The sequence below is a fragment of the Phyllobates terribilis genome, unplaced genomic scaffold (assembly GCF_046119375.1).
Source record: "Phyllobates terribilis strain yellow unplaced genomic scaffold, ASM4611937v1 Scaffold_5__5_contigs__length_657084704, whole genome shotgun sequence".
Classification (NCBI taxonomy): Eukaryota; Metazoa; Chordata; class Amphibia; order Anura; family Dendrobatidae; genus Phyllobates; species Phyllobates terribilis.
Window position 1 is genome coordinate 248,178,516 of NW_027362765.1, and position 23,379 is coordinate 248,201,894.

Genomic DNA, 23,379 nt, shown 5'->3' on the forward strand with positions numbered 1-23,379 from the left:
GGTTCACCTTCCAACAAGACAATGACCCTAAGCACACAACTAAAATAACAAAGGAGCGGCTTCAGAACAACTCTGTGACCATTCTTGACTGGCCCGGCCAGAGCCCTGACCTAAACCCAACTGAGCATCTCTGTAGAGACCTGAAAATGGCTGTCCACCAATGTTCACAATCCAACCTGACGGAACTGGAGAGGATCTGCAAGGAAGAATGGCAGAGGATCCCCAAATCCAGGTGTGAAAAACTTGTTGTATCATTCCCAAGAAGACTCATGACTGTACTAGCTCAAAAGGGTGCTTCTACTCAATACTGAGCAAAGGGTCTGAATACTTATGACCATGTGATATTTCAGTTTTTCTTTTTTAATAAATTTGCAAAACTTTCTACATTTCTGTTTTTTTTCAGTCAATATGGGGTGCAGAGTGTACTTTAATGAGAAAAAAAATGAACTTTTAAGAATTTACCAAATGGCTTCAATGAAACAAAGAGTGACAAATTAAAAGAGGTCTGAATACTTTCCATACCCACTGTAAATGTGCCTCTGCTGTGTACTGTGTAATGGCTGTGTATCACCGTGCAGGAACATGGTCTGATAATACCACAGCTACTGAGCAGGGGAGGAAGCAAAAGAGAGGATACAGACAGGACAGCAGAGGATCACAGCTGATTCTTTTTTCGAGGTAAAACATTGCTTATAAATAGGCAGTGAAATATTTTGCCTCACAAAGAGAATCCTCTGCGATCTTCTGCTGTAATGTCTGTATACTCTTTTGCTTCCTCCCCTGACCAGGAGATGTGATATGATCAAACCATGTTCCTGCACAGTCAGACACAGCCATTATACAATACACAGTAGGGGTACATTTATCAGCTGAGGAACATTTTTTTAACACATCCAATCGTGGAACTTATTTTTATTCCAAGATCTATTGATTAAAATATCCTTTGTTTTGTGGGAAAAACCCCTTTAAATTGATTATATCAGGTGTATTTGTTTATTATACTTACCTTGTGCAACTAATACCTTTGATACTGAGCCTTGATTTTATCATGTACTAGCCTAATTGTCTTCATTATGATTTTATTGACTTTTTAATCATGTAATTAATCTGTAAATAAAACGGTGGCAGGTTTTGGTAATTGTGGAAGTCATTTTTATAAGTTTACTATTATAGGGTTGTGTTCGCCCACAAACAGTACATGGACTGAAAAAAAAGGTAATCTGAATTAGCCTGTGATCAAATTTATATAAGTATACTGAAAACACAAAAATGAATGTTAAAGAATATAATAAATTAAAGTCCATAGCTTAGAAACGAATATGACCACTCCAGCAGCATTTATTGTGACTTGTACAATTTTGATATTTTTTTACCACAATAGCTTGTACTGACATAATGTACATTCACACAAAAGTGCCTACTATTACAGACTATCCTTGATTTTTGGATAAATATCAATATTGCCACAATACAAGCCATTATATGACCAATACAAGCCATTATATGACTAATGCTAAAAGCAGATATAACAATTATCATTAACATAAATCTGTGACTTCTCATGATGACGCGTTGAGAATAAAACCACTATTATTTCACAATACCTTGGACTCTCTGGATATTACTTATTTCCTACCGACCAGCAGCGCAGCATGCCCTCATCTAATACAACTGATTATGAACGCAGGCATAACAATTAACATTAATTTAGTAATCTGCTATAAAAATTTATCACTTATTTACTGGATAGGTGACTTGTAGTGATGAGCGAGCACTAAAATGCTCGGGTACTCGTTGCTCGGGTTAAGCAAATTGGAAAACTTGGGTACTTGACCCTAGCAATGAGCAATGTAAGTCTATGGGAAACTCGAGCATTTTTCCAGGGGCCCCCCTGAATCGATGGGAACAGTGCTCAAATGACATGTGAACAGCATGAGGAAGTATCTCTGACTCCCAGGTCACTGCTGTAAACAATGTTGTCAGAGTATTACGCCACTTTTACGGGCTCACAATAAATCATACAAAAACGAAGCCAAAATGGATTTTCCTGGGAAAAAGATCAATGAAACATCATTTCCAGGGTAATGACTTGTATATAAGGCAAAATAAACAACCAAAAACAAAATGCTCCTCCACACCTTGGGCTATGTTTCCACGTATCGTTTTTGATGTGTTTTTGCACTTTTGCATTGCTTTCAACTGTGAAAAATACATTTACCAGTAAATGTAATTTTAACATTTTACTAGCTTATCTGGCCATATGGTGTGTGAGACATTATCCGACTCATCCTGTTTCATTTATGAAGGAGGGACTCTGAAAGTCACAAAGCCTATTTTTATAGGGCCATCAGGTGGCCCTTACTATTGTCAAAGGGCCAGCAGTCGGCCCTCACTATTGTTAGAGGGTCATCAGCTGGCTATACTTTGTTGTTAACATTATTAAGGAGTGGGTCTCCTATACTGTTATTGCGTATGCAGTGACTTCAAGGGCTGCCAAAAATTAAAATGCACTCAAATACCCCTTTGAAGAGACATAGAGGCGGGCCTTAGTAACAAAATGTTTCCATTATAAATGAGCGGTTCTGCTATACAGTAATTGCGTATGTAGTGACTGCAACAGCTGCCTAAATTTTGGACGCATCCCAGTACCCCTTTGAAGACACACAGAGGAGAGCCTCAGTAACAAAATGTTCCCATTATAAAGGAGCTGTTCTGCTATACAGTAATTGCGTATGTAGTGACTGCAACAGCTGCCTAAATTTTGGAAAAACCCCAATACCAATTTAAAGATACATAGAGGAGGGCCTCAGCAACAAAATGTTCCCATTATAAAGGAGTGGTTCTGCTATACAGTTATTGCATATGCAGTGATTACAACAGCTGCTTAAATTTTGGAAAAACCCCAATACCAATTTAAAGGCACATAGAGGAGGGCCTTAGTTAAAAAATGTTCCCATTATAAAAGAGCGGGTCTCCTATACTGGTTTTGCGTATGCAGTGACTGCAAGGGCTGCCAAAAATTAGGACGCTCTCCAATACCCCTTTGAATAGACATAGAGGAGGGCCTCAGTAAAAAAATGTTCCCATTATAAAGGAGTGGATTTCCTATACTGTTATTGCGCATGCAGTGACTGCAAGGGCTGCCAAAAATTAGGACACACTCCAATACCCCTTTGAAGAGTCATAGAGGAGAGCCTTAGTAAAAAAAAGTTCCTATTATAAAGGAGTGGGTCTCCTATTCTGGTATTGCGTATGCAGTGACTGCAAGGGCTATAAACAGATATATCAACAAATAACACCTGTATACTCCCCAATTAACTATTTTGTAAACAGCCAGAGTATAATAATAATAAAACATAACTTTTAATTAAATATGATAAAAATTACATCATATGATAAAGTGCTCATGGTGCCATTGCTCATTATAAAATCAAGATCTCACCCAGGGCTTGATACATCAGATGAGTTCAAAGTACCAGGTAGATTGTCCAGAATGCTGGAATCAAAAACAATATTCCCTATATACCCTGTCGTGCCCAGTAATTCTCCCGCTCTCAAAAGAGCAGAACCCAAGTGTAGCCTGTTATAATTAGATTAACCCCTTAAGGAAAATAGCCCTCCCAATGCATTTCTGCCTCAATAACGAGGCCTCATCGGGTAGTAAACTTGTATTAAACAGAGAAGGACAACTGTCCATCCCTGAGTGGGGCAGAAATAATGATAGTTGCTAGGACACTCCCAAATACACGCAAACAACAGATTCCAAGTGCTGCAGTGGCAGCCACATGGTGAGCATAGACCGTACAGAATGCTGCCTGGTCAAAAAAAGGATGCACTCCAATACCCCTTTGAAGAGTCATAGAGGAGGGCCTCAGTAAAAAAATGTCACCATTACAAAGGAGTGGGTCTCCAATACTGGTATTGCGTATGCAGTGACTGCAAGGGCTGCCAAAAATTAGGACACACTTCAATACCCCTTTGAGGAGTCATAAAGGAGGCCCTCAATAAAAAAGTGTTTTCATTATAAAGGAGTGGGTCTCCTATAGTGGTAATGCCCATGCAGTGAATGCAAGGGCTTCCAAAAAATTGGACTCACTTCAATACCCCTTTCAAGAGATGTAGAGGAGGTCCTCATTCAGAAAATTGTTACCATTGTTAAGGAGTGGCTCTCTTATATTGGTAATGCCCATGCACTAAGTGCATAGGCTGAAAAACATTTAAACCTGGGGGGTAGACATGAGCATACTGTATATCATACAGAATGTTAGAGGTAGGCCTCTAAAAAAAATTCCCTACGGGCATCATAAACACCCTTAAAAAAATTATGTGGGTAATATGGTGGTGGAGAATGAGGAGAAGGAGAAGGAGGAGGACAACAGAAAATAGACAAAATCAGGAAGCATATACCCATGTCCGGGTGTGGAGAGCTGCATTGGAGTAGACCTCCCAAAAAAAATACACTGGATTTGAGTTTATGTTACGCTGCTATCATTCGGTGGTGTTGAGAAGTTTGGCAAAATCCATCCCTTGTTCATTTTTATAAGACTCAGCCTGTCAGCATTTTCAGTTGACAGGCAGATGCACCTATCAGTTATAATGCAGCCGGCGGCACTAAAACCCGGTTCTGACATAACGCTAGCGGCAGGGCAGGCCAGGACCTCCTAGGCGTAGAGAGCCAGTTCATGCAACGTGTCCAGCTTGGATGCCCAATAATTATAAGGCACAGAGGAATCATGGAGGATGTTGGTACGGTCGGCAACGTACTCCTTCAGCATCTTTGAAAATGTATCATTCCTTGTGAGAGTACCCCATGCATCAGGGCGTGTGCGATGGTAGGGTCTGAGAAAACCCTCCCAGACCTTTGACAGTGTTCCCCTGCCTCTGCTGGATCGTATTTGTGTCTCTCTCGCTGGTACTCCTTGGTTGTCCAATGAACTGTGACCTCTATCGCCAGCGTTTTCAGATGGGAGTTTTTTTAATAATTCCGCAACAAGGGCCTTCTGGTACTGCACCATTTTAGTAGACCTGTCTGCCACGGGAATGAGAGATAGAAAGTTCTCCTTGTAGCGTGGGTCTAGAAGCGTCACCAACCAGTAATGACTGTCACCCAAAATTTGGAGAATGCGATGGTCACGGGAAAGGCAGCGTAACATAAACTCAGCCATGTGTGCCAGACTGCTAACAGGCAAGACTTCCGTGTCCTCACTGACTGACCATGCACTCCTCTTCATCCTCCTCATCCTCCTCCCTCTCCTTAGGCCAACCATGCTGAACAGACGGTATGACAGTTGTGTGGGCAGTACCGTCTATAGGGCAGGAAAGTAGCTCCTGTTCTTCCTCCTTCTCTTCCTCATTGTCACCCAATCCACATTGGGATGAGATGAGACTGGGCTGTGTGGTATTTACCCTGTATGTTTCCTTGCTCCATCTCCTCATGCTCTGCCTGCAATGCCTCCTCTTTAATTGTGAGCAGCGATCGTTTCAGAAGACAGAGAAGCGGGATGGTGATGCTAATTATGGCATCATTGCCGCTCACTATCTTGGTGAAGTCCTCAAAGTTTTGATGAATGGCACAGATGTCTGACTTCTATGCCCACTCCTGAGCGCTTTTGTGCTGAGACTTACCTGAATACCGCCAGATGTTTTGAAGCTGATACTCAACAACTGCCCTGTGCTGCTCACAAATCCTTCCCAACATATGCAACATTGAGTTCCAATGTGTGGGGACATCGCACACCAGTCGGTGAGCTGGAAGCTGCAAATGCTGCTGAAGCATGGCAAAAGCAGCGGAAGCTGTAGCTGATTTTCTAAAATGGGCACACTCGCGGTGTACTTTGACAAGCAAATCAGGCAGCTCCGGGTAAATTTTGAGAAACCGCTGAACCGCGAGGTTAAGCGCATGGGCCAGACATGGTATGTGCGTGAGTTCGCCTTACCTCAGAGCCACCACCAGGTTCCGGCCATTGTCACACAGGACCATGACTGGTTGTAGGTTCAGCAGTGAAAGCCACAGATCTACCTGCTCTTTTAGAGCTGTCAACAACTCTTCAGCGGTGTGCGGTTTGTCACCTAAGCATATTAGCTTGAGCACAGCCTGTTGCCGCTTAGTCGAGGCAGTGCTCCATTGTTTCCAGCTTCCGACTGATGTGGTCATTTCAAAGATGGAGGCTGAAGAGGAGGAGGTGCAGGAACTGTAGAATGTGGGGGCAACCCTGATTGACCCAGGGCCCGCTATCCTCGGCGTCAGGAGGACGTGTTCTGTTCCAAGGTCCGACTGGGTCCCGGCTTCCACTATATTAACCCAGTGTGCCGTCAGCAAGATGTACCATCCCTGCCCATAAGCACTTGTCCACGTGTTCGTGGTTAGATGGACTTTCCCAGTAATTGTGTTGTTGAGGGCACGGCTAATGTTCTGAGACACATGCTTCTGTAATGCGGGGATGGCACACTGGAGAAATAATGGTGGCTGGGGACCAAGTACCGAGGGACGGCAGCCGCCATCAGGTTGCAGAAAGCTTCTGTCTCCACGAGCATAAAAGTCAACATTTAGAGCTCAAGCATTCAAGAAATATGTGAGCTTAGTAATGTGGCCTGTGGGGCGTTGTCTGCGTATTTGCACTTGTGTCCCAATGACTGGGAAAGGGACAGCTGAACGCTGCGCTGAGACAAGAATGTGGACGTGGTTGCTGATGGTGGTAGTTGCGAGGGCAGGAGGCATCTCCGCATGCACCATAGACAGGGGATTGGCATGCACGCACAACAGCGGAACAAGCAGTGGTGTCACCCACAGACACTGTTTCTGGAGCCTGGCATTCAGCCCACCTAGTCAGGTGCTTTGCTGTCATGTGCTTGAGCATGCTGGTGGTGATCAGGCTGTTAGTTTTGCTGTCCCTGCTGATGCTGGACTGGCAGATGTTGCAAATGGCCTTTTTGGGGTTATCTGGACAGTCTTTAAAAAAGAACCAGACTTGGGAAGATCTAACTGTTGTACTGGCAACTTCCGTTGTGTTGGTGTTCCGGGGAACAGTTGCTCACCATGTGTCTGTGGCCACCACACTGCTTGTTCCTGCCTGTTATGGTGCTATGCCTCTCTCCCCCTGTGTGCTGCTGTCCTTGCGCTGCATGTCCCCTTGCCAGGTTCGGTCAGTGACCTCATAGTCCACCACCTCGTCTTCCACTTCCGCACCCTGCTGCTCCTCCTTACTTTCTGGCAATTGTGTCTCATCATCATCATCCACCTCTTGCGACAGTAGTTGCACTTTACCACCGTCGCCTTTGTGTGACCGTGGCTGCTGAAATATTTGGGCATCTCTATGTGTGATCTCCTCTTGCCCCACTTGAAGCTGGCCAGAATCTATAAATGGAAAAGTAAACAGCTCTTCGGAGTGTCCAATTGTGGGATCAGTTGTCTCTGGGCACTCGGAGGAAGAAGGATCAGGGTGAGGAATATGCGGTCCAGACTCACAGCTAGTGAGACTAGACCATGTAGAAGAAAGGGTCGTGGTGGTGGTGGCAAAGTGACTGGAAGCATTATCTGCTATCCGACAAACAACCTTTTGACACTGCTCTGGGTTTAATAGAGGTGTGCTGGGGTCCCCTTGTAATTGGGACAGGAGGGTAGGGCGACAAGATGTGGGTGCTTGTTATGGCACAATTTCAGCTTGCCCACGACCTTGGCCTCTGCATGCACCATTGCCATCATGTCCACTTCCCCATCCCTTGCCACATGCCTTGCCCATTTTAAATGGAGGATAAAATTTTGAATGGTCTCTACAAATGGCTGGATTTGTACCGCAGTTATATGTGATACGTCTGACGGATGCCCACGGTTTTAAATACCGGCCGTGTAGTTTACTATTATTGGCAGCAACCACTTGTGAATATGAATAGCTTTACTGCTACACTGCTGCCAAACTGTAAATGGAGGAGAATATTTTGCAGGATCCCTACAAATCGCTGGATTTGTACCTCAGTAATATGAGATACGTCGGACGGATGCCTGCGGTTTTAAATACCGGCCATGTAGTTTACTATTATTAGCAGTGACCACGTGTGAATAGCTTCACTGACACACTGCTTCCAAACTGTAAATGGAGGATAATATTTTGCATGGTCCCTACAAACTGCTGTTTTTTACAGCAGTAGTATAGGATCACGTCTGATGATGGAAAAGATCTGGCTGTATTCTGCAGTGCTAACAAGCAAGTGGAGCAGTAAAATGTTGGAGTCTATTGCTTTTTAAGAAAATAATCAGGATTAAGAGCAAAAAAAAAAAAAAAAAGCCATGATATCTAGTCCAATAGCTATCTGTAACAGGCAGCAGCAGCACCAGACAGAACGTTCAATAGACCCTATTGTGCTGTATACACTGCCACAAACCCTTCCTAACTCCTGCTATCACCACTGAATATGTGCAGTGTTACGCTTGCACCGGGACTGACTGGCGTGAGCGTGATTAGTGATCCCACTGTGCCATGAACCGAGGAGTGCCTGGAGGGGCGTAACTAAGTATCAACCCGATCCGACCAAGGTCGCACGGTGGCTAAGTCGACTCCGTGAGCCAAGGTGGAACCGAGCAGAGGGACCAGGTGCTACTCCAGGTCAGACCCCGGTCACAGCTGTTCACCCACACCGGGGAATGCAGGAACAGGCAGGTTAGACTGGCATACAGACAGATGGGTATTGGCAGGTGTAGCGCTGGCGTCCCTGCCCTCTGCTAGGCAGGGACGCTGCTCCCCTCACCGCTCTGCTCCGTGCCCGGCGTCCTCTCCCTGCTCTGCTGTCAGCGCGCGCTCCTTCCCGGCGTCCTCCTCCCGCTCTGCTCTCAGCGCGCGCTCCTTCCCGGCCCCTGTGCTTAGGGCGCGCGCGCGCGCGCTCCCCTCCTCTTAAAGGGGCCGCGCGCGCCGTCCTAAGGAGTCCCCGGCCAATGGCCGGAGGACTTCATCATATATAAGGCACCTCCTCCAAAATGGAGGTGCCCGAGCAATGTTGTTTGCACCTGTGTCTCACCTGTGCTTCAGCCCTCAGGTCCCGTTGCCAGTTACCTGCCAGTTACCTGCCAGTTTCCTGCCAGTTTCCTGCTAGTTACCTGCCTGATTCCTGCCTGAATACTTGTTACCTGTCTGCCAGCCTGAGGTCCGACGGTCTGCCTTACTACTCCTGTCAGTCTGTCTAAAGGACCAGCCTGCCCGCTCACCTGGGAGCGCATATCAGCTACCTGCCTGCTTGCCTGAGGTCCGACGGTCTGCCTTACTACTCCGGTCAGTCTGTCTATGGACCAGCTTGCCCGCTCACCTGGGAGCGCTTCTCCGTTATCTGCCTGCTTGCCAGCCCGGAGGCTCCGTTGTCACGTGCTGTGACCACCAGCTATCTCAGAGACTCTTGCCCGCTCACCTGGGAGCGCATCTCCGTTACCTGCCTGCTTGCCAGCCCGGAGGTCCCGTTGTCACGTGCGGTGACCACCAGCTATTCCAGAGACTCTTGCCCGCTCACCTGGGAGCGCTTCTCCGTTACCTACCTGCCTGCCAGCCCGGAGGTTCCGCCGTCACGTGCCGTGACCACCTGCTATTCCAGAGACTCTCGCTTGCTCACCTGGGAGCACACATCTACCATCTGCCTGCTAGCCTACCCGGAGGCTCTGCCATCACAGGTCGTACCTACCCCTTACCCTGAGACTGCCCTGATCACTTGCCGTAACTCCCTGTCCGTTCACCCAGAGACTGCCACCCGCTCCCTTACAAGGGCCGCCCCCTTGTATAGTAGCTCAGAGGTTCCGCCTCCCGGACCCGTTACAGTTTGCTCGGGCCATGGAACCCGGTGGCACCCAAGCTCCCTCGCTCTCGGACCTCTGTCTTGAACTGTCCCGTCAGAGGTCCCAACAGGAGGCCATCCTGGGTCACCTGCGGAATGTTAATACTCGCCTGAACACTCTGTCTGATCCACCAACAACCTCCGCCAGTGCCATATCTTGCAATCCGGCAGCTCCGCTGCCCACTAATACTATGGTATCCTACCCCGGACCCCGGCTTTCTGCACCTCCTCGCTTCGGAGGCGACCCCGTCCAGGCTCGGGGCTTCATAAATCAGTGCACCCTGCACTTTGAACTTTTGTCCCATCAGTTTAATTCCGACCAGGCCAAAATTGCCTTTATTATGTCCCATCTCACCGGGGAGGCCCTGGCCTGGCTAAATCCTCTATGGGAGAGAGGAGACCCCCTGGTGTCCAACTTGCCTGCTTTTCTCTCGGCTTTCCGGAAAGTCTTCGACGAACCCGGACGGAAGACCTCATCCGCATCCTCTCTGCTACGCCTCCGTCAGGAGGGTCTCACCGTGGGCCAATATGCCATACGGTTCCGCACCCTTGCCTCGGAGCTGGCCTGGGATAACGACGCTCTGGTATCCGTCTTCTGGGAGGGTCTGTCCGGTCGTATTAAAGATGAACTTGCTGGTCGGGACATTCCTACCTCTCTCGATGATCTAATAACCCTTGCCACCCGGATTGACCTACGGTTCCAGGAGCGTGCCAAAGAGGTCACCCGTGAGAGAAGGATTCCACGTTTAGCTCCTACTTTCCAGAAACCCGTCATTCCCTCCATCTCTCCCCAGGTACACTCTCCTGAGCCTATGCAGGTCGACCAGACCAAGATGGTCAAAACCCGTCAGGACTCACGCCGTGCCGAGGGGAGCTGCTTCTACTGTGGCAGTAAGGAGCACCGGATCCGTGCCTGCCCGGAGAGGTCGGGAAACGCCTGTGTCTAGGTTCGCTCAGAGAGGTCCACCTAGACAAGAATAAATCCTCTCCATCCCTGCTGTTGTCAGTTTCGATCATCTACGGGGAGAACCGTTATTTCGAACTAGCCCAACTTGACTCTGGAGCAGCCGGGAACCTTATTTCACAGTCCCTGGTTGAGAAATACCGCATCCCCACCAAACCTCTGGCTGTACCCTTGTCTGTCGCTGCCGTGGATGGGGGCCTCTTACCTCGCCCCATTCAACTCATCACCGAATCCATTACCCTGCAGGTGGGAATGCTGCATTCTGAAAGTATCTCCTTTCATGTTCTGCCTGGACTCTCTCACGCCCTCTTGCTAGGTCTGCCCTGGCTCCAGAGACATGCACCCGTGCTAGACTGGCAAACCGGAGAGGTCCTTCGCTGGGGACAAGACTGTCATAAAACCTGCCTGGTTCCCGTCCATCCCGTCCGTCCCTCTCCTACCCCAGCTAATTTACCTGGACTTCCGATTCCTTATTGGTCTTATGCAGATGTCTTTAATAAAAAGGAGGCAGAGACATTACCACCACATAGACCATACGACTGTCCCATCGATCTGCTACCCGGTACTACTCCTCCCCGTGGGCGTATCTATCCTTTATCCGCTGCTGAGACCCGGTCAATGTCCGAATATATTGAGGAGAATCTGGCCAGAGGATTCATCCGGAAATCTACCTCCCCGGCGGGAGCAGGCTTCTTTTTCGTCAAAAAGAAGGACGGCTCTCTCCGTCCCTGTATAGACTATAGAGGCCTAAACCTGATCACGGTGAAGAATAAGTACCCCCTTCCGCTCATTCCAGAATTATTTGATCGCCTGAGGGGGGCTAGGATCTTCACCAAACTGGACCTTCGTGGGGCGTACAACCTGGTTCGTATTCGTCAGGGGGATGAATGGAAGACGGCATTCAACACCCGGGACGGCCACTATGAATACCTGGTAATGCCCTTTGGTCTCTGTAACGCTCCTGCCGTCTTTCAAGAGTTGGTCAATGACATCTTCCGGGACCTTCTCTACTCCTGCGTAGTGGTGTACCTGGACGACATCTTGGTCTTCTCTCCGGATCTCTAGACTCACCGGAGGGACGTTCGTCAGGTCCTGCTCAGGCTAAGGCAGAACCATCTCTACGCTAAATTTGAGAAGTGCCTCTTTGAGCAGACCTCGCTTCCGTTTCTGGGCTACATTATCTCTCAGACCGGCCTACAAATGGATCCTGAGAAACTGTCTGCCATCGAGAAATGGCCCCGACCGGAGGGGTTGAAGGCCATCCAGCGATTCCTGGGCTTCGCCAACTACTACCGCCTCTTCATACCACACTTCTCTTCCCGGACGGCCCCAATTTCTGCGCTCACCCGTAAAGGTACTAATCCCAAAGAGTGGCCACCCAAAGCAGAGGAGGCCTTTCTTTCCCTTAAACAGGCCTTCTCTTCCGCCCCGGTGCTGCATCGCCCAGATGGCAACAAACAGTTCTTCCTGGAAGTTGACGCCTCCTCCTCTGGAGCCGGAGCGGTACTTACTCAAAAATCATCTTCCGGGAGGATGGTAACTTGTGGCTTCTTCTCTAAACTCTTCTCCTCCTCTGAGCGCAACTATTCCATAGGAGACCGAGAGTTATTGGCCATCAAACTGGCATTGGAGGAGTGGCGTTACCTGCTCGAGGGGGCTCTTCACCCGGTAATAATTTACACTGACCACAAGAACTTGGCTTACCTCCAGCATGCCCAGAGACTTAACCCGCGCCAAGCCCGGTGGTCCTTGTTTTTTGCTCGTTTTGATTTTGTCCTTCATTTTCGCCCGGCTGACAAAAACGTCAAGGCGGACGCCTTGTCTCGGTCCTTTCTGGTGTCTGATCTCGAGGAGGATCCGAAACATATCATTGATCCCGCCAGAGTAATGCAGGTGGCTCCCGTGAGTCTAAATCGTCTTCCTCCTGGTAAGACGTTCGTACCAGTACCTGATCGGGAGAAGATCCTACACTGGGGTCATTCTTCTAAACTAGCTGGCCACGCCGGTCAGAAAAAGACCCTCCAGCTTATTACCCGGCACTACTGGTGGCCTAACCTGCACAAGGATGTAATAGACTTTGTTTCTGCCTGTGTGTCCTGCGCCCGCAACAAAGTTCCGAGACACCTGCCGGCCGGCCGCCTCCTACCTCTGCCAGTACCTGCTGCCCCCTGGCAGCATATAGCGATGGACTTCATTACTGATCTACCCGTCTCTGCCGGTTGTACGGTCATTTGGGTGGTCGCTGACCGCTTCTCCAAGATGGCTCACTTCATTCCACTGCCAGGTCTTCCGTCTGCACCCGAGCTGGCTGAAGACTTTATCCGCCACATCTTCCGTCTTCATGGCCTGCCCCGTCACATCGTGTCGGATCGTGGGGTACAGTTCACTTCCCGTTTCTGGAGAGCCACTTGTAAATTGCTGGACGTCACCCTGGACTTCTCCTCCGCTTACCACCCACAGTCTAATGGTCAAGTGGAGCGGATCAATCAGAACCTGACCAGTTACCTTCGGCACTTCGTTAATGTCCACCATTCTGACTGGGTGGATCTCCTGCCATGGGCCGAATTCTCGTACAACAATCACGAGAGCGAGTCTTCCTCCAAATCCCCGTTTTTTGTAGTCTACGGTCAGCATCCTCGGATCCCGTTTCCCGTCTCCACCTCGGCGGACAATCCGGCTGCGGAATCTCTTGTTAACAAATTTTCCTCCATATGGGAGAGTACCCGGTCCGCACTCCTTCTGTCATCCGAGCGTATGAAAAGACACGCTGACAAAAAACGTCTGGACCCTCCTCAATTCCGCCCTGGGGATAAAGTCTGGCTCTCGTCCAAATATGTCCGGCTCAAGATCCCTTCCTATAAGTTAGGGCCTCGGTTCATCGGCCCACTGGAGGTCATCAGTCAGATCAACCCGGTGGCCTATAAATTGAAACTCCCGGCCAACTTACGGATCCCTAACTCCTTCCATGTGTCTCTCCTCAAACCTGTGGTGCTTAACTCTTTTTCCAAGTCTACAGGTACGCCTCCTGCTCCGGTTTCTGCTGAGGACGAGTTTGAGGTAGAGAACATTCTTGCCACCAAAAGGGTAAGAGGAAAGACCTTTTTTCTGGTAGATTGGAAGGGGTTTGGTCCTGAGGAGAGAACGTGGGAGCCCCGGGAGAACATCCATGCCCCTCTCATCCTAGCTAAATTTCTGTCTGGCCTAAAAAAGGGGGGGCCTAAAGGGGGGGGTACTGTAGCGCTGGCGTCCCTGCCCTCTGCTAGGCAGGGACGCTGCTCCCCTCACCGCTCTGCTCCGTGCCCGGCGTCCTCTCCCCGCTCTGCTGTCAGCGCGCGCTCCTTCCCGGCGTCCTCCTCCCGCTCTGCTCTCAGCGCGCGCTCCTTCCCGGCCCCTGTGCTTAGGGCGCGCGCGCGCTCCCCTCCTCTTAAAGGGGCCGCGCGCGCCGTCCTAAGGAGTCCCCGGCCAATGGCCGGAGGACTTCATCATATATAAGGCACCTCCTCCAAAATGGAGGTGCCCGAGCAATGTTGTTTGCACCTGTGTCTCACCTGTGCTTCAGCCCTCAGGTCCCGTTGCCAGTTACCTGCCAGTTACCTGCCAGTTTCCTGCCAGTTTCCTGCTAGTTACCTGCCTGATTCCTGCCTGAATACTTGTTACCTGTCTGCCAGCCTGAGGTCCGACGGTCTGCCTTACTACTCCTGTCAGTCTGTCTAAAGGACCAGCCTGCCCGCTCACCTGGGAGCGCATATCAGCTACCTGCCTGCTTGCCTGAGGTCCGACGGTCTGCCTTACTACTCCGGTCAGTCTGTCTATGGACCAGCTTGCCCGCTCACCTGGGAGCGCTTCTCCGTTATCTGCCTGCTTGCCAGCCCGGAGGCTCCGTTGTCACGTGCTGTGACCACCAGCTATCTCAGAGACTCTTGCCCGCTCACCTGGGAGCGCATCTCCGTTACCTGCCTGCTTGCCAGCCCGGAGGTCCCGTTGTCACGTGCGGTGACCACCAGCTATTCCAGAGACTCTTGCCCGCTCACCTGGGAGCGCTTCTCCGTTACCTACCTGCCTGCCAGCCCGGAGGTTCCGCCGTCACGTGCCGTGACCACCTGCTATTCCAGAGACTCTCGCTTGCTCACCTGGGAGCACACATCTACCATCTGCCTGCTAGCCTACCCGGAGGCTCTGCCATCACAGGTCGTACCTACCCCTTACCCTGAGACTGCCCTGATCACTTGCCGTAACTCCCTGTCCGTTCACCCAGAGACTGCCACCCGCTCCCTTACAAGGGCCGCCCCCTTGTATAGTAGCTCAGAGGTTCCGCCTCCCGGACCCGTTACAGCAGGCACGGCTGGTATGCAGACAGGTGGATACTGGTAAGCACGGCTGGTATGTAGACAGGTGGGTACTGGCAAGCACGGCTGGTATGTAGACAGGTGGGCACTGGCAAACACGGCTGGTATGCAGACAGGTGGGCACTGGCGAGCACGGCTGGTATGCAGACAGGTGGGTACTGGCAAGCATGGCTGGAGTGCAGACAGGGAGATACTGGCAAGCACGGCTGGGGAGCAGACAGGGAGGTACTAGCAGGTTGGAGCGTAGGCTGGATAGGGTCCAGTACAGACTGGGAGACAGGAACAAAGCTGCAGATGTGGTAGACAAGCAGAGTAAAGCGAAACCGCCGGAGCAGAGGACAAGGCAGAGCAGAGCAGAACCGCCGGAGCGGTGAGCAAGCAGAGCAGAGCAAAACCACAGGTGCGGCGGACAAGGCAGAGCAGAGCGAAACCGCCGGAGCGGTGAACAAGGTAGAGCCGAGAGGAACTGCTGGTGCAGTGAGCAAGACAGAGCAGAGGGAAACCGCTGACGCGGTGAGCAAGCAGAGCGGAGTGAAACCGCAGGTGTGGTGGACAAGGCAGAGCAGAGAGGAACCGCCGGAGCGGTGGGCAAGACAGAGCAGAGGGAAACCACTGATGTGGTGAGCAAGCAGAGCGGAGCGAAACCGCAGGTGCAGTGGACAAGGCAGAGCAGAGAGGAACCGCCGGAGTGGTGGGCAAGACAGAGCAGAGGGAAACCGCTGACGCGGTGAGCAAGCAGAGCGGAGCGAAACCGCAGGTGCGGTGGACAAGGCAGAGCAGAACAGGGCTGAAGGTGCAGGCTGAGAGGACAGGGCTCTGTTCACATGGAACAGACTAGAAAATGCAGGAAGATGGCTAGAACACAGGAGGTAGATATGGAGGAAGGGAAAAGGGACAAGCAGAACCAGATACACACAAGGTACTTACTATGAAGTAGCGAGTGGACACAAAACTCACAAACAGAAGTACAGAGACAATGAGTTGGAGTTAGGTGCAGGTTCAGATACTGCAGGAAAAGGGAAGGTACGGACATAGAGACAAACAGGTAACAGGCTAGGATACAGTTCAGACAGGAACTGCTACTGCAACGAGATACAAGAACGAGCCTGGGTATACAGCCCCCAGAGAGGTGGAGACAGACTAGAAGTCAGAGATAACATGTCTGGGTATGCAGCCCCCAGAGTGGCGGAAACAGACAAGATACAGGACAGGACCTGGCAATTCAGTTGCAAAGACAAACTGAGTGAAGGTGTTGCTCAGGCACCTCCTTCTGGGTGGAGGGGGTTTAAATATCCAGTGACTCACAGCAATAGGCTGGAGACGCATTAGGGGTGCGCCCACAGCAGCTATAAGAATCAGGAAGTAACCGGGCCGCCGCCCTATGCAGTCGGTCAAGAGACATGCACACAGCATGAACTGGAGCAAGATTTGCAGGCTGGACTGACAGGTAAGATTGCGGTCTTGCATAGTGGTGCACTATGCAAGCACGCCGCCAGGGATGTTACATGCAGCTGGTTTAGTCCTTAGAAGGACTGTTAGTTCAGATGGATATGTATCTTGCTGTGAAATACCTATATCTACGTATTACACCCCCAATTCTGTTCCTCACACAGCAGCAGCTCTCCCTACTCTGTCTGTTTCCAGGATAGACAATGACGAGCACAGGGTGACCAGGTCTTATATAGACCCGATGATGCTATTCGGCCAGCCAATCACTGTAATGCCACAACCAAGATGACTACAGCATTACTGTGAGTGACAGGCAATCACTGCCTGTTCATTGGCTCTCTAAAGAGCGCTAAACATGCAGGGCAGGGACTCGAGCTCCCACCCAAGCATCCCCGAAATACTCGCCGAGCATCTCAGGCAGTGAGATGCTCGGGCGAGTACCGTGCAGTGACAAGCACACTCGCTCATCACTAGTGATTTGTTATAGCATGATACAGCTTTAAATGGCTTTTTGAATCTTTAAAAGTTGTATGCAAATCATTTAAATTTCAGCTGATGCACTGTCTGTGGCTGAAATGCCTCTCTAAAGCACCCACACACCTTAGACAGCTGGCGGTCAACAGCTATTTTGGCTGACTACCCAATGTGCAACCAGGCACCACCAGTGAGGATAGCAAGCAGAAAAGTGGCATGCGATGCATGATGTTACATACTTCAGGAAGATAGCATGCAGAGAAGAGGCACGTGAAGCGTAATGTCTTGTGGGTTGTGGAGCTAGCAAGCATGGAGAAAGCATGTTATGTAGGATGTTCCTTACTACGAGGATGATAAACATCACATCACGCATGATACCACATATCAAATGTCACTTTTTTCCGTTCTTTCAACCTGTAGAATGGAATATTACAACTCAAATGTCGCTTCTCTACTATCTACCGTCAAAACTGCTCCCAGGCTCTCTTTGCAGAGGGGATTTGTTTCAGGTGCTGGGCAGCAGATCATGCAGAATACATATTGCAGAGCACAGTGTCATTGGTTCCATGCAGTCCAAATCTGCTTATCAGTTAAACTATTTCAGTTGGCTATGAACATACAGATGATTAATAATAATCTATTGCATGGTCTTCAAAAATAATTATTACATCTATAACACTAAAGATGACGAAAGACATGGGAAATGTACATATTGTGGGTACTATGTATACTCACTAAGTGGTTTTTATAAATTCCTTAGTGCCAAAAAGAATAAAATGCACTTCCTATTGGGAGAGAGTCTTTAGTATCTATGATCAGTTTGCAGTTTGATGCTACTTCTTACCAATTTAAATTGTGTTTTTTTTCTCCACAGACAAAACATAAGATGCTTGATACTAAGAACATTATGGGAACATTTAGCTACTTTAATATAAATGCATATCTGTAGGTAGCTTAAGGTCTTACCTTAACATCTCAACATATTCTCCAACAAACAAGAACTGCTCTGATACTGATAAATGAAAGGATTAAAATAAAATAAGCTTGAAAGTATTAGAAAATGTAATAAATGATACTGTACCTATAGTGCATTTGTCAAAAGCGAAACCACGACACAGGAGAGAAAGAAAGATTATCAGCCTAATGGCTTCAAAGTGTGCAGCTCTCATATTGCTGTGTGTGTTTCTCAATTTTGTGTGGTAAACTCAAAGCGAGCAACCTTAACAAATAAGTCTCATGCTCCTCCTCATCTAACCCTTTAATGATGCAGAGACTTTTGGTGTTTGTGACCAAGCCCCCTTTTTCAAACCTAACATGTCTCAATTTATTTTGGAATGCTTTTATATATTCAGGTGCATCTCACTAAATTAGAATATCATCAAAAAGTTAATTTATTTCAGTTCTTTAATACAAAAAGTGAAACTCATATATTATATAGAGTCATTACAAACAGAGTGATCTATTTCAAGTGTTTATTTCTGTTAATGTTGATGATTATGGCTTACAGCCAATGAAAACACAAACATCATTATCGTAGTAAATTAGAACAATTAACAAAAAACACCTGCAAAGGCTTCCTAAGCTTTAAAAAGGTCCCTTAGTCTGTTTCTGACTTGACAGATGTCCAGAAGGACACACATTAAGTAAATGCAAAGTAAATTTTGCATTTCATTTGGAAATCAAGGTCCCAGAGTCTGGAGGAAGAGGCACACAATCCAAGCTGCTTAAGGTCTAGTGTGAAGTTTCCATAATCAGTGATGGTTTGGGAAGTCCTCTGCTGATGTAGGTCGACTGTGTTTTATAAAGACCAAAGTCAGCGCAGCCGTCCACCAGGAAATTTTAGAGCATTTCATGTTTCCCTCTGCCGACAAGCTTTTCAGAGATGGAAATTTAATTCTCTAGCTGGACTTGGCACCTGTCCACACTGCCAAAAGAACCAATACCTGGTTTAAAAACAACAGTATCACTGTGCTTGATTGGTCAGCAAACTTGCCTGACCTTAACCCCATAGAGAAGCTATGGAGTATTGTCAAGAGGAAGATGAGAGACACCAGACCCAACAATGCAAACGAGCTGAAGGCTGCTATCAAAGCAACCTGGACTTCCATAACACCTCAGCAGCGCCACAGGCTAATTGCCTCCATGCCACGCCCCACTGATGCAGTAATTGGTGCAAAAGGAGCCCCGACCAAGTATTGAGTTCATTCGCTGGACATACATTTCAGTAGGCCAACATTTCGGATTTTAAATCATTTTTCAAGCTGTTGTTATAAAGTATTCTAATTTACTGAGATAATAACTTTTTTGTTTTCATTGGCTGTAAGTAGTGATGAGCGATTACCGTAATATTCGTAATCGCTATATTTGTAACGAGTACTTTGTAATAATCACGTATTCATTCCGAATAGCGAGTACAATATAAGTCAATGGGAAATGCGAGTACTTTTCTGCTGGACCCTATAAGCAGTCTGGGGGCCTGAGGAAAAGGCTGAAATGGATGGGAAAGTGATGAAACAGAATGGGAAGAGCCTGGAGAATGTGCCTGCATGCATTTCTGACTCACATATGGTTTCTGGGAATAAGCTTGTCGCAGTATTTCACCACTTTTACAGACACACAAGAACAACTACCAAACCTAACCTAAATTGCATTTAACAGGCCAAAAAGGTTAAGAAACAGTTTTTCCTGCATAATCACTTGTTTATAAGGCTAAATAAACCAGAGAAACCAAAAAATATCCCTTTTAGCATTTGTTCACACATACTGTTGTGCCTTTTTTTCGCCTTTTACAATTGGGTGGCCCCTCTGTCATACATCATTTTTCGTTCGCTATTCCCTAGCACTTTACAAGCACAGCTAGAACGTACTAGTAGGTATGTTGATCTTTGACCTGAGAGGCCTCAGGTGGCTCTGTAACATGTGTTTTGGAGGGACAGCTGTTACTTAGACATTTGGGTGGTCCCTCCATCATTGACACTCAGTGGAATACATATTCCATAGCAGTTACAATGTGCCCATTGTAACGTTGGGCTTGACCCCCTCCTCCTCCTCCTCCACCACCATGTGATACTGCGGCCCTAAATTCAAATGTTCAGAGGGCCTGTAGTAGGCAGGAAAGCTGAGTTTTGTGAGAGCTCTCGTGTGGCCCTGTAACATACATTTTGAAGTGCCCTACTCTAGAATTTTTGGAGGTCCCTCATGTGTACATTTGAGAGTGCCTTCACTTATTCATATTGCAGGGCCCTCAGTATTATTTAACTAATTTAAGGGCAGAGACCACATAGAAAATGGCCAAGAGATATGGAGTACTAGAAGGTAGCAGTGAGTGCGGCCTACGATCCTCAGGTATGGCTGAACTCTGTGAACCGGAAAAATAAAGCTGCACTAGTCAACTGGATGATGAGCTCAAATATATCACTTGTGCAAGTCAATGGACAAAGGATATATGGTGCCCCCCCCCCTCCAGGATGGGTTGAAGAAGCTTTTCCAAATGGCTTAGAGATTTTGATTGTCAATATTCCCCAGATTATATCAAGAGAAGACACAGCTGGGGGCTGTGTCATAGGTGCAGGAAGATTCCATGACAAGGGCCTCCCTTCACAAACATTATCTACGATGGAGTACTGTAGTAGTTGTGGCCCTCAATTCAAGTTTTCAGAGGGCCATCAGTCGGTCATCAACAGTCAGTGTAAATTTCTATTAAATATGTATCCCCTATCTCAGTCACAATGTGGCACAACCTGTGACAAAGGCCTCCAATGACAAATATTAGTTTGGTAGGAGCAGGCTATTATCAGCGTAACCATCCCGCTGCTGTGTCTCTTGAAACAATAACTGCATAATCTCAAAGAGGAAGCTTTAGGTGCCCAGCATGTCGGTATGGAGCCAGATTTCCCAATACTACCCAGCAAAGCCAATATTCTGAGGCAACATTGGGTGATGAGGAGGAAGATGAGGAGGGAGAGGATTTGTTTTTCTGTGCTACCGAGGGGACTCGTAATGCTACAGAGGGGGCACCCAACCCAAGCTTCATGTCTATCCAGACTGGATGGGCTGGAGAAGAGGAGGTGGAAGAGGAGGAGGCGAGTCAGCGTGAGGAAAGGATGGGTACTGTTTCTACTGTTGTGGACACAGAACATTTGCCTTTTTGTAGCTTGGCCCACATGGCACCATTCATGTATAAGTGTCTGTGGCAAGACCCTCGCGTGATGCACATTTTATCCAACAGTAATAATAATAATAATTTTTATTTATATAGTGGTAACATATTCCGCAGCACTTTACAATTAAGCGGAGACATGTACATACAATAAATTCAATACAAGGTAAGACAGTTTAAACAGTTACATTAAGAGTGAGGTCCCTGCTCGCAAGCTTACATTCAATAAGGAAATGGGTAGACACAATAGGTGAAAAGTGCTTGTTATTTCAGGTCAGACAATTATAATAAGTAGAGATTTTCATATAAGACTGCATGATCCGGTCATCAGCCAGTATGTTTAAGTGCAATAATCAAGTGCCGAGTGTAGTTATCGTGTGCATGGAGGGTGTGGAGACAGATGAATAGTAGGGTGCAGATTCAGAATAATATTTGGAAGGCGGGAACAGGGGAAAGTTAGTTTACTGAGTAGTTGAGATGGTAGGCTTGTTTAAAGAGATGGGTTTTTAAAGCGCGCTTGAAGATGTGGGAACTAGGCATTAGTCGGATCGTCTGGGTTGAAGCATTCCAGAGAACTGGTGCAGCATGAGAGAAGTCTGGGAGACGGAGGTGCAAGGTTCGATTATGGGGGATGTTAGTTTTAGGTCATTTGTAGAACGGAGGGTACGTGTAGGGCGATAGACAGAGATGAGAGAGGAGATATAAGGCGGTGCAGAACTGTGGAGAGCTTTGTGAGTGAGAGTGATGAGTTTATATTGTAGCAAATGGGTAATCAGTGTAATGACTGGCACAAGATGGAGGCAACGGTGAAGCGGCTGGACAGAAATACGACCCTGGTTGCCGCATTCAGGATGGATTGAAGTGAAGAAAGTTTGGTAAGAGGGAGGCCAATTATAAGAGAGTTGCAGTAAGCCAGACGAGAGTGAATAAGACCGAGAGTAAGAGTTTTAGCAGTTTCAAAGGTGAGAAAAGGTCAGATTCTGGAGATGTTTTTAAGGTGCAGATGACAAGACCGACCTATACTGGTTGGCCAACTTTCTCGATCCACGGTACAAGGAGAAATTTCCTTCTCCCCTTTTGGAGTCAACAAAGAGTTTTACAATTGAATTGTTCAAGAGGGCCATTGTAGATCAGTTGCTGAAAACATCACCCTCAGACAATGCTGGTGGAAGAGGTACTGGCTGTTTTCAACACCAACTGATTATGGGGAGAGACAAGAACACCAGCTCCAACAGAGGTGTGGGGAAAATGTGCACAAATTGGGCAATTTTCAATAAACCAGCACAACAGTAAAGGCTATCTGTGCCTGTAACAATGCCAAGGAGGGATAACTTGCAGAACATGGTCTAGGGGTACTTAAGTGACCATACATGCGTCCTTTCTGACGCTTCAGTACCCTTTAAGTATTGGGTGTCTAAGCTGAACACTTGGCCCGACCTCTCCTTATATGCCTTGGAGGTGCTGAGCTGCCTGGCTGCTGGTGTGGTGTCAGAGCATGTTTTCAGTTCCACTGGGACAATCATCACTGATAGGCGCACACGCTTCTCCACGGAAAATGCAGACAGATTTACTCTGATTAAATTCAACAAGGACTGGATATCTCCACAGTTTGTAATCCCTCCAGATGACAGCAAGCCAACCTAAATTGACCAAAAATGCAGATTCATGCTACTGCTGTTAATGTCACCCCCTTCCCATAAGAACTCGTTTCCTTCCTTCGTCAACCATGACTCAGCCCACAGGGCTAATTTTTACAAACCCTATGCAGATTGTGCAGTGAACAAACCAGGACAGTATTCCTACTCCAGCCTAACTACTATTTGTGATTGGAGGCCATTGGGATGGTGGCTTCCTGCGTCAACCATGACTCAGCCCATAGGGCTAATTTTTACAAACCCTATGCAGATTGTGCAGTGGACAAACCAAGACAGTATTTCTACTCCAGCCTAACTACTATTTGTGAGTGGTGGCCCTTGGGATGGTGGCTTCCAAAATATTGGTTAAAATGGCCTGGGGCGTGCTTTGTAGCAGGCAGTAGGAAATATGTGGACTACTGCTTTGTGTAGGGCACTCAATGATGTTTTAAGTGGACTAATATGGACAGAAGGCAGGCTGACACCCCAAAATAGTGGTTAAAATGGCCTGATAGGTGCTTTGTAACAGGCAGTAGGAAATGT

At 47.9% G+C, this 23,379-nt stretch overlaps 1 protein-coding gene across 1 annotated transcript in view; it reads right to left on the reverse strand.

Annotated features, from left to right (window-relative positions):
- The window catches only part of LOC141271095 (uncharacterized), a 31,218-nt gene extending 12,932 nt beyond the window's left edge, over nt 1-18,286 (reverse strand). The window contains exon 1 of the mRNA XM_073681198.1: nt 18,125-18,286. Within this exon, the coding sequence (XP_073537299.1) occupies nt 18,125-18,212 (88 nt within the window). The 5' untranslated portion in view covers nt 18,213-18,286. The remainder of the gene's footprint in view (nt 1-18,124) is intronic.
- Nucleotides 18,287-23,379: the final 5,093 nt, after the last annotated feature.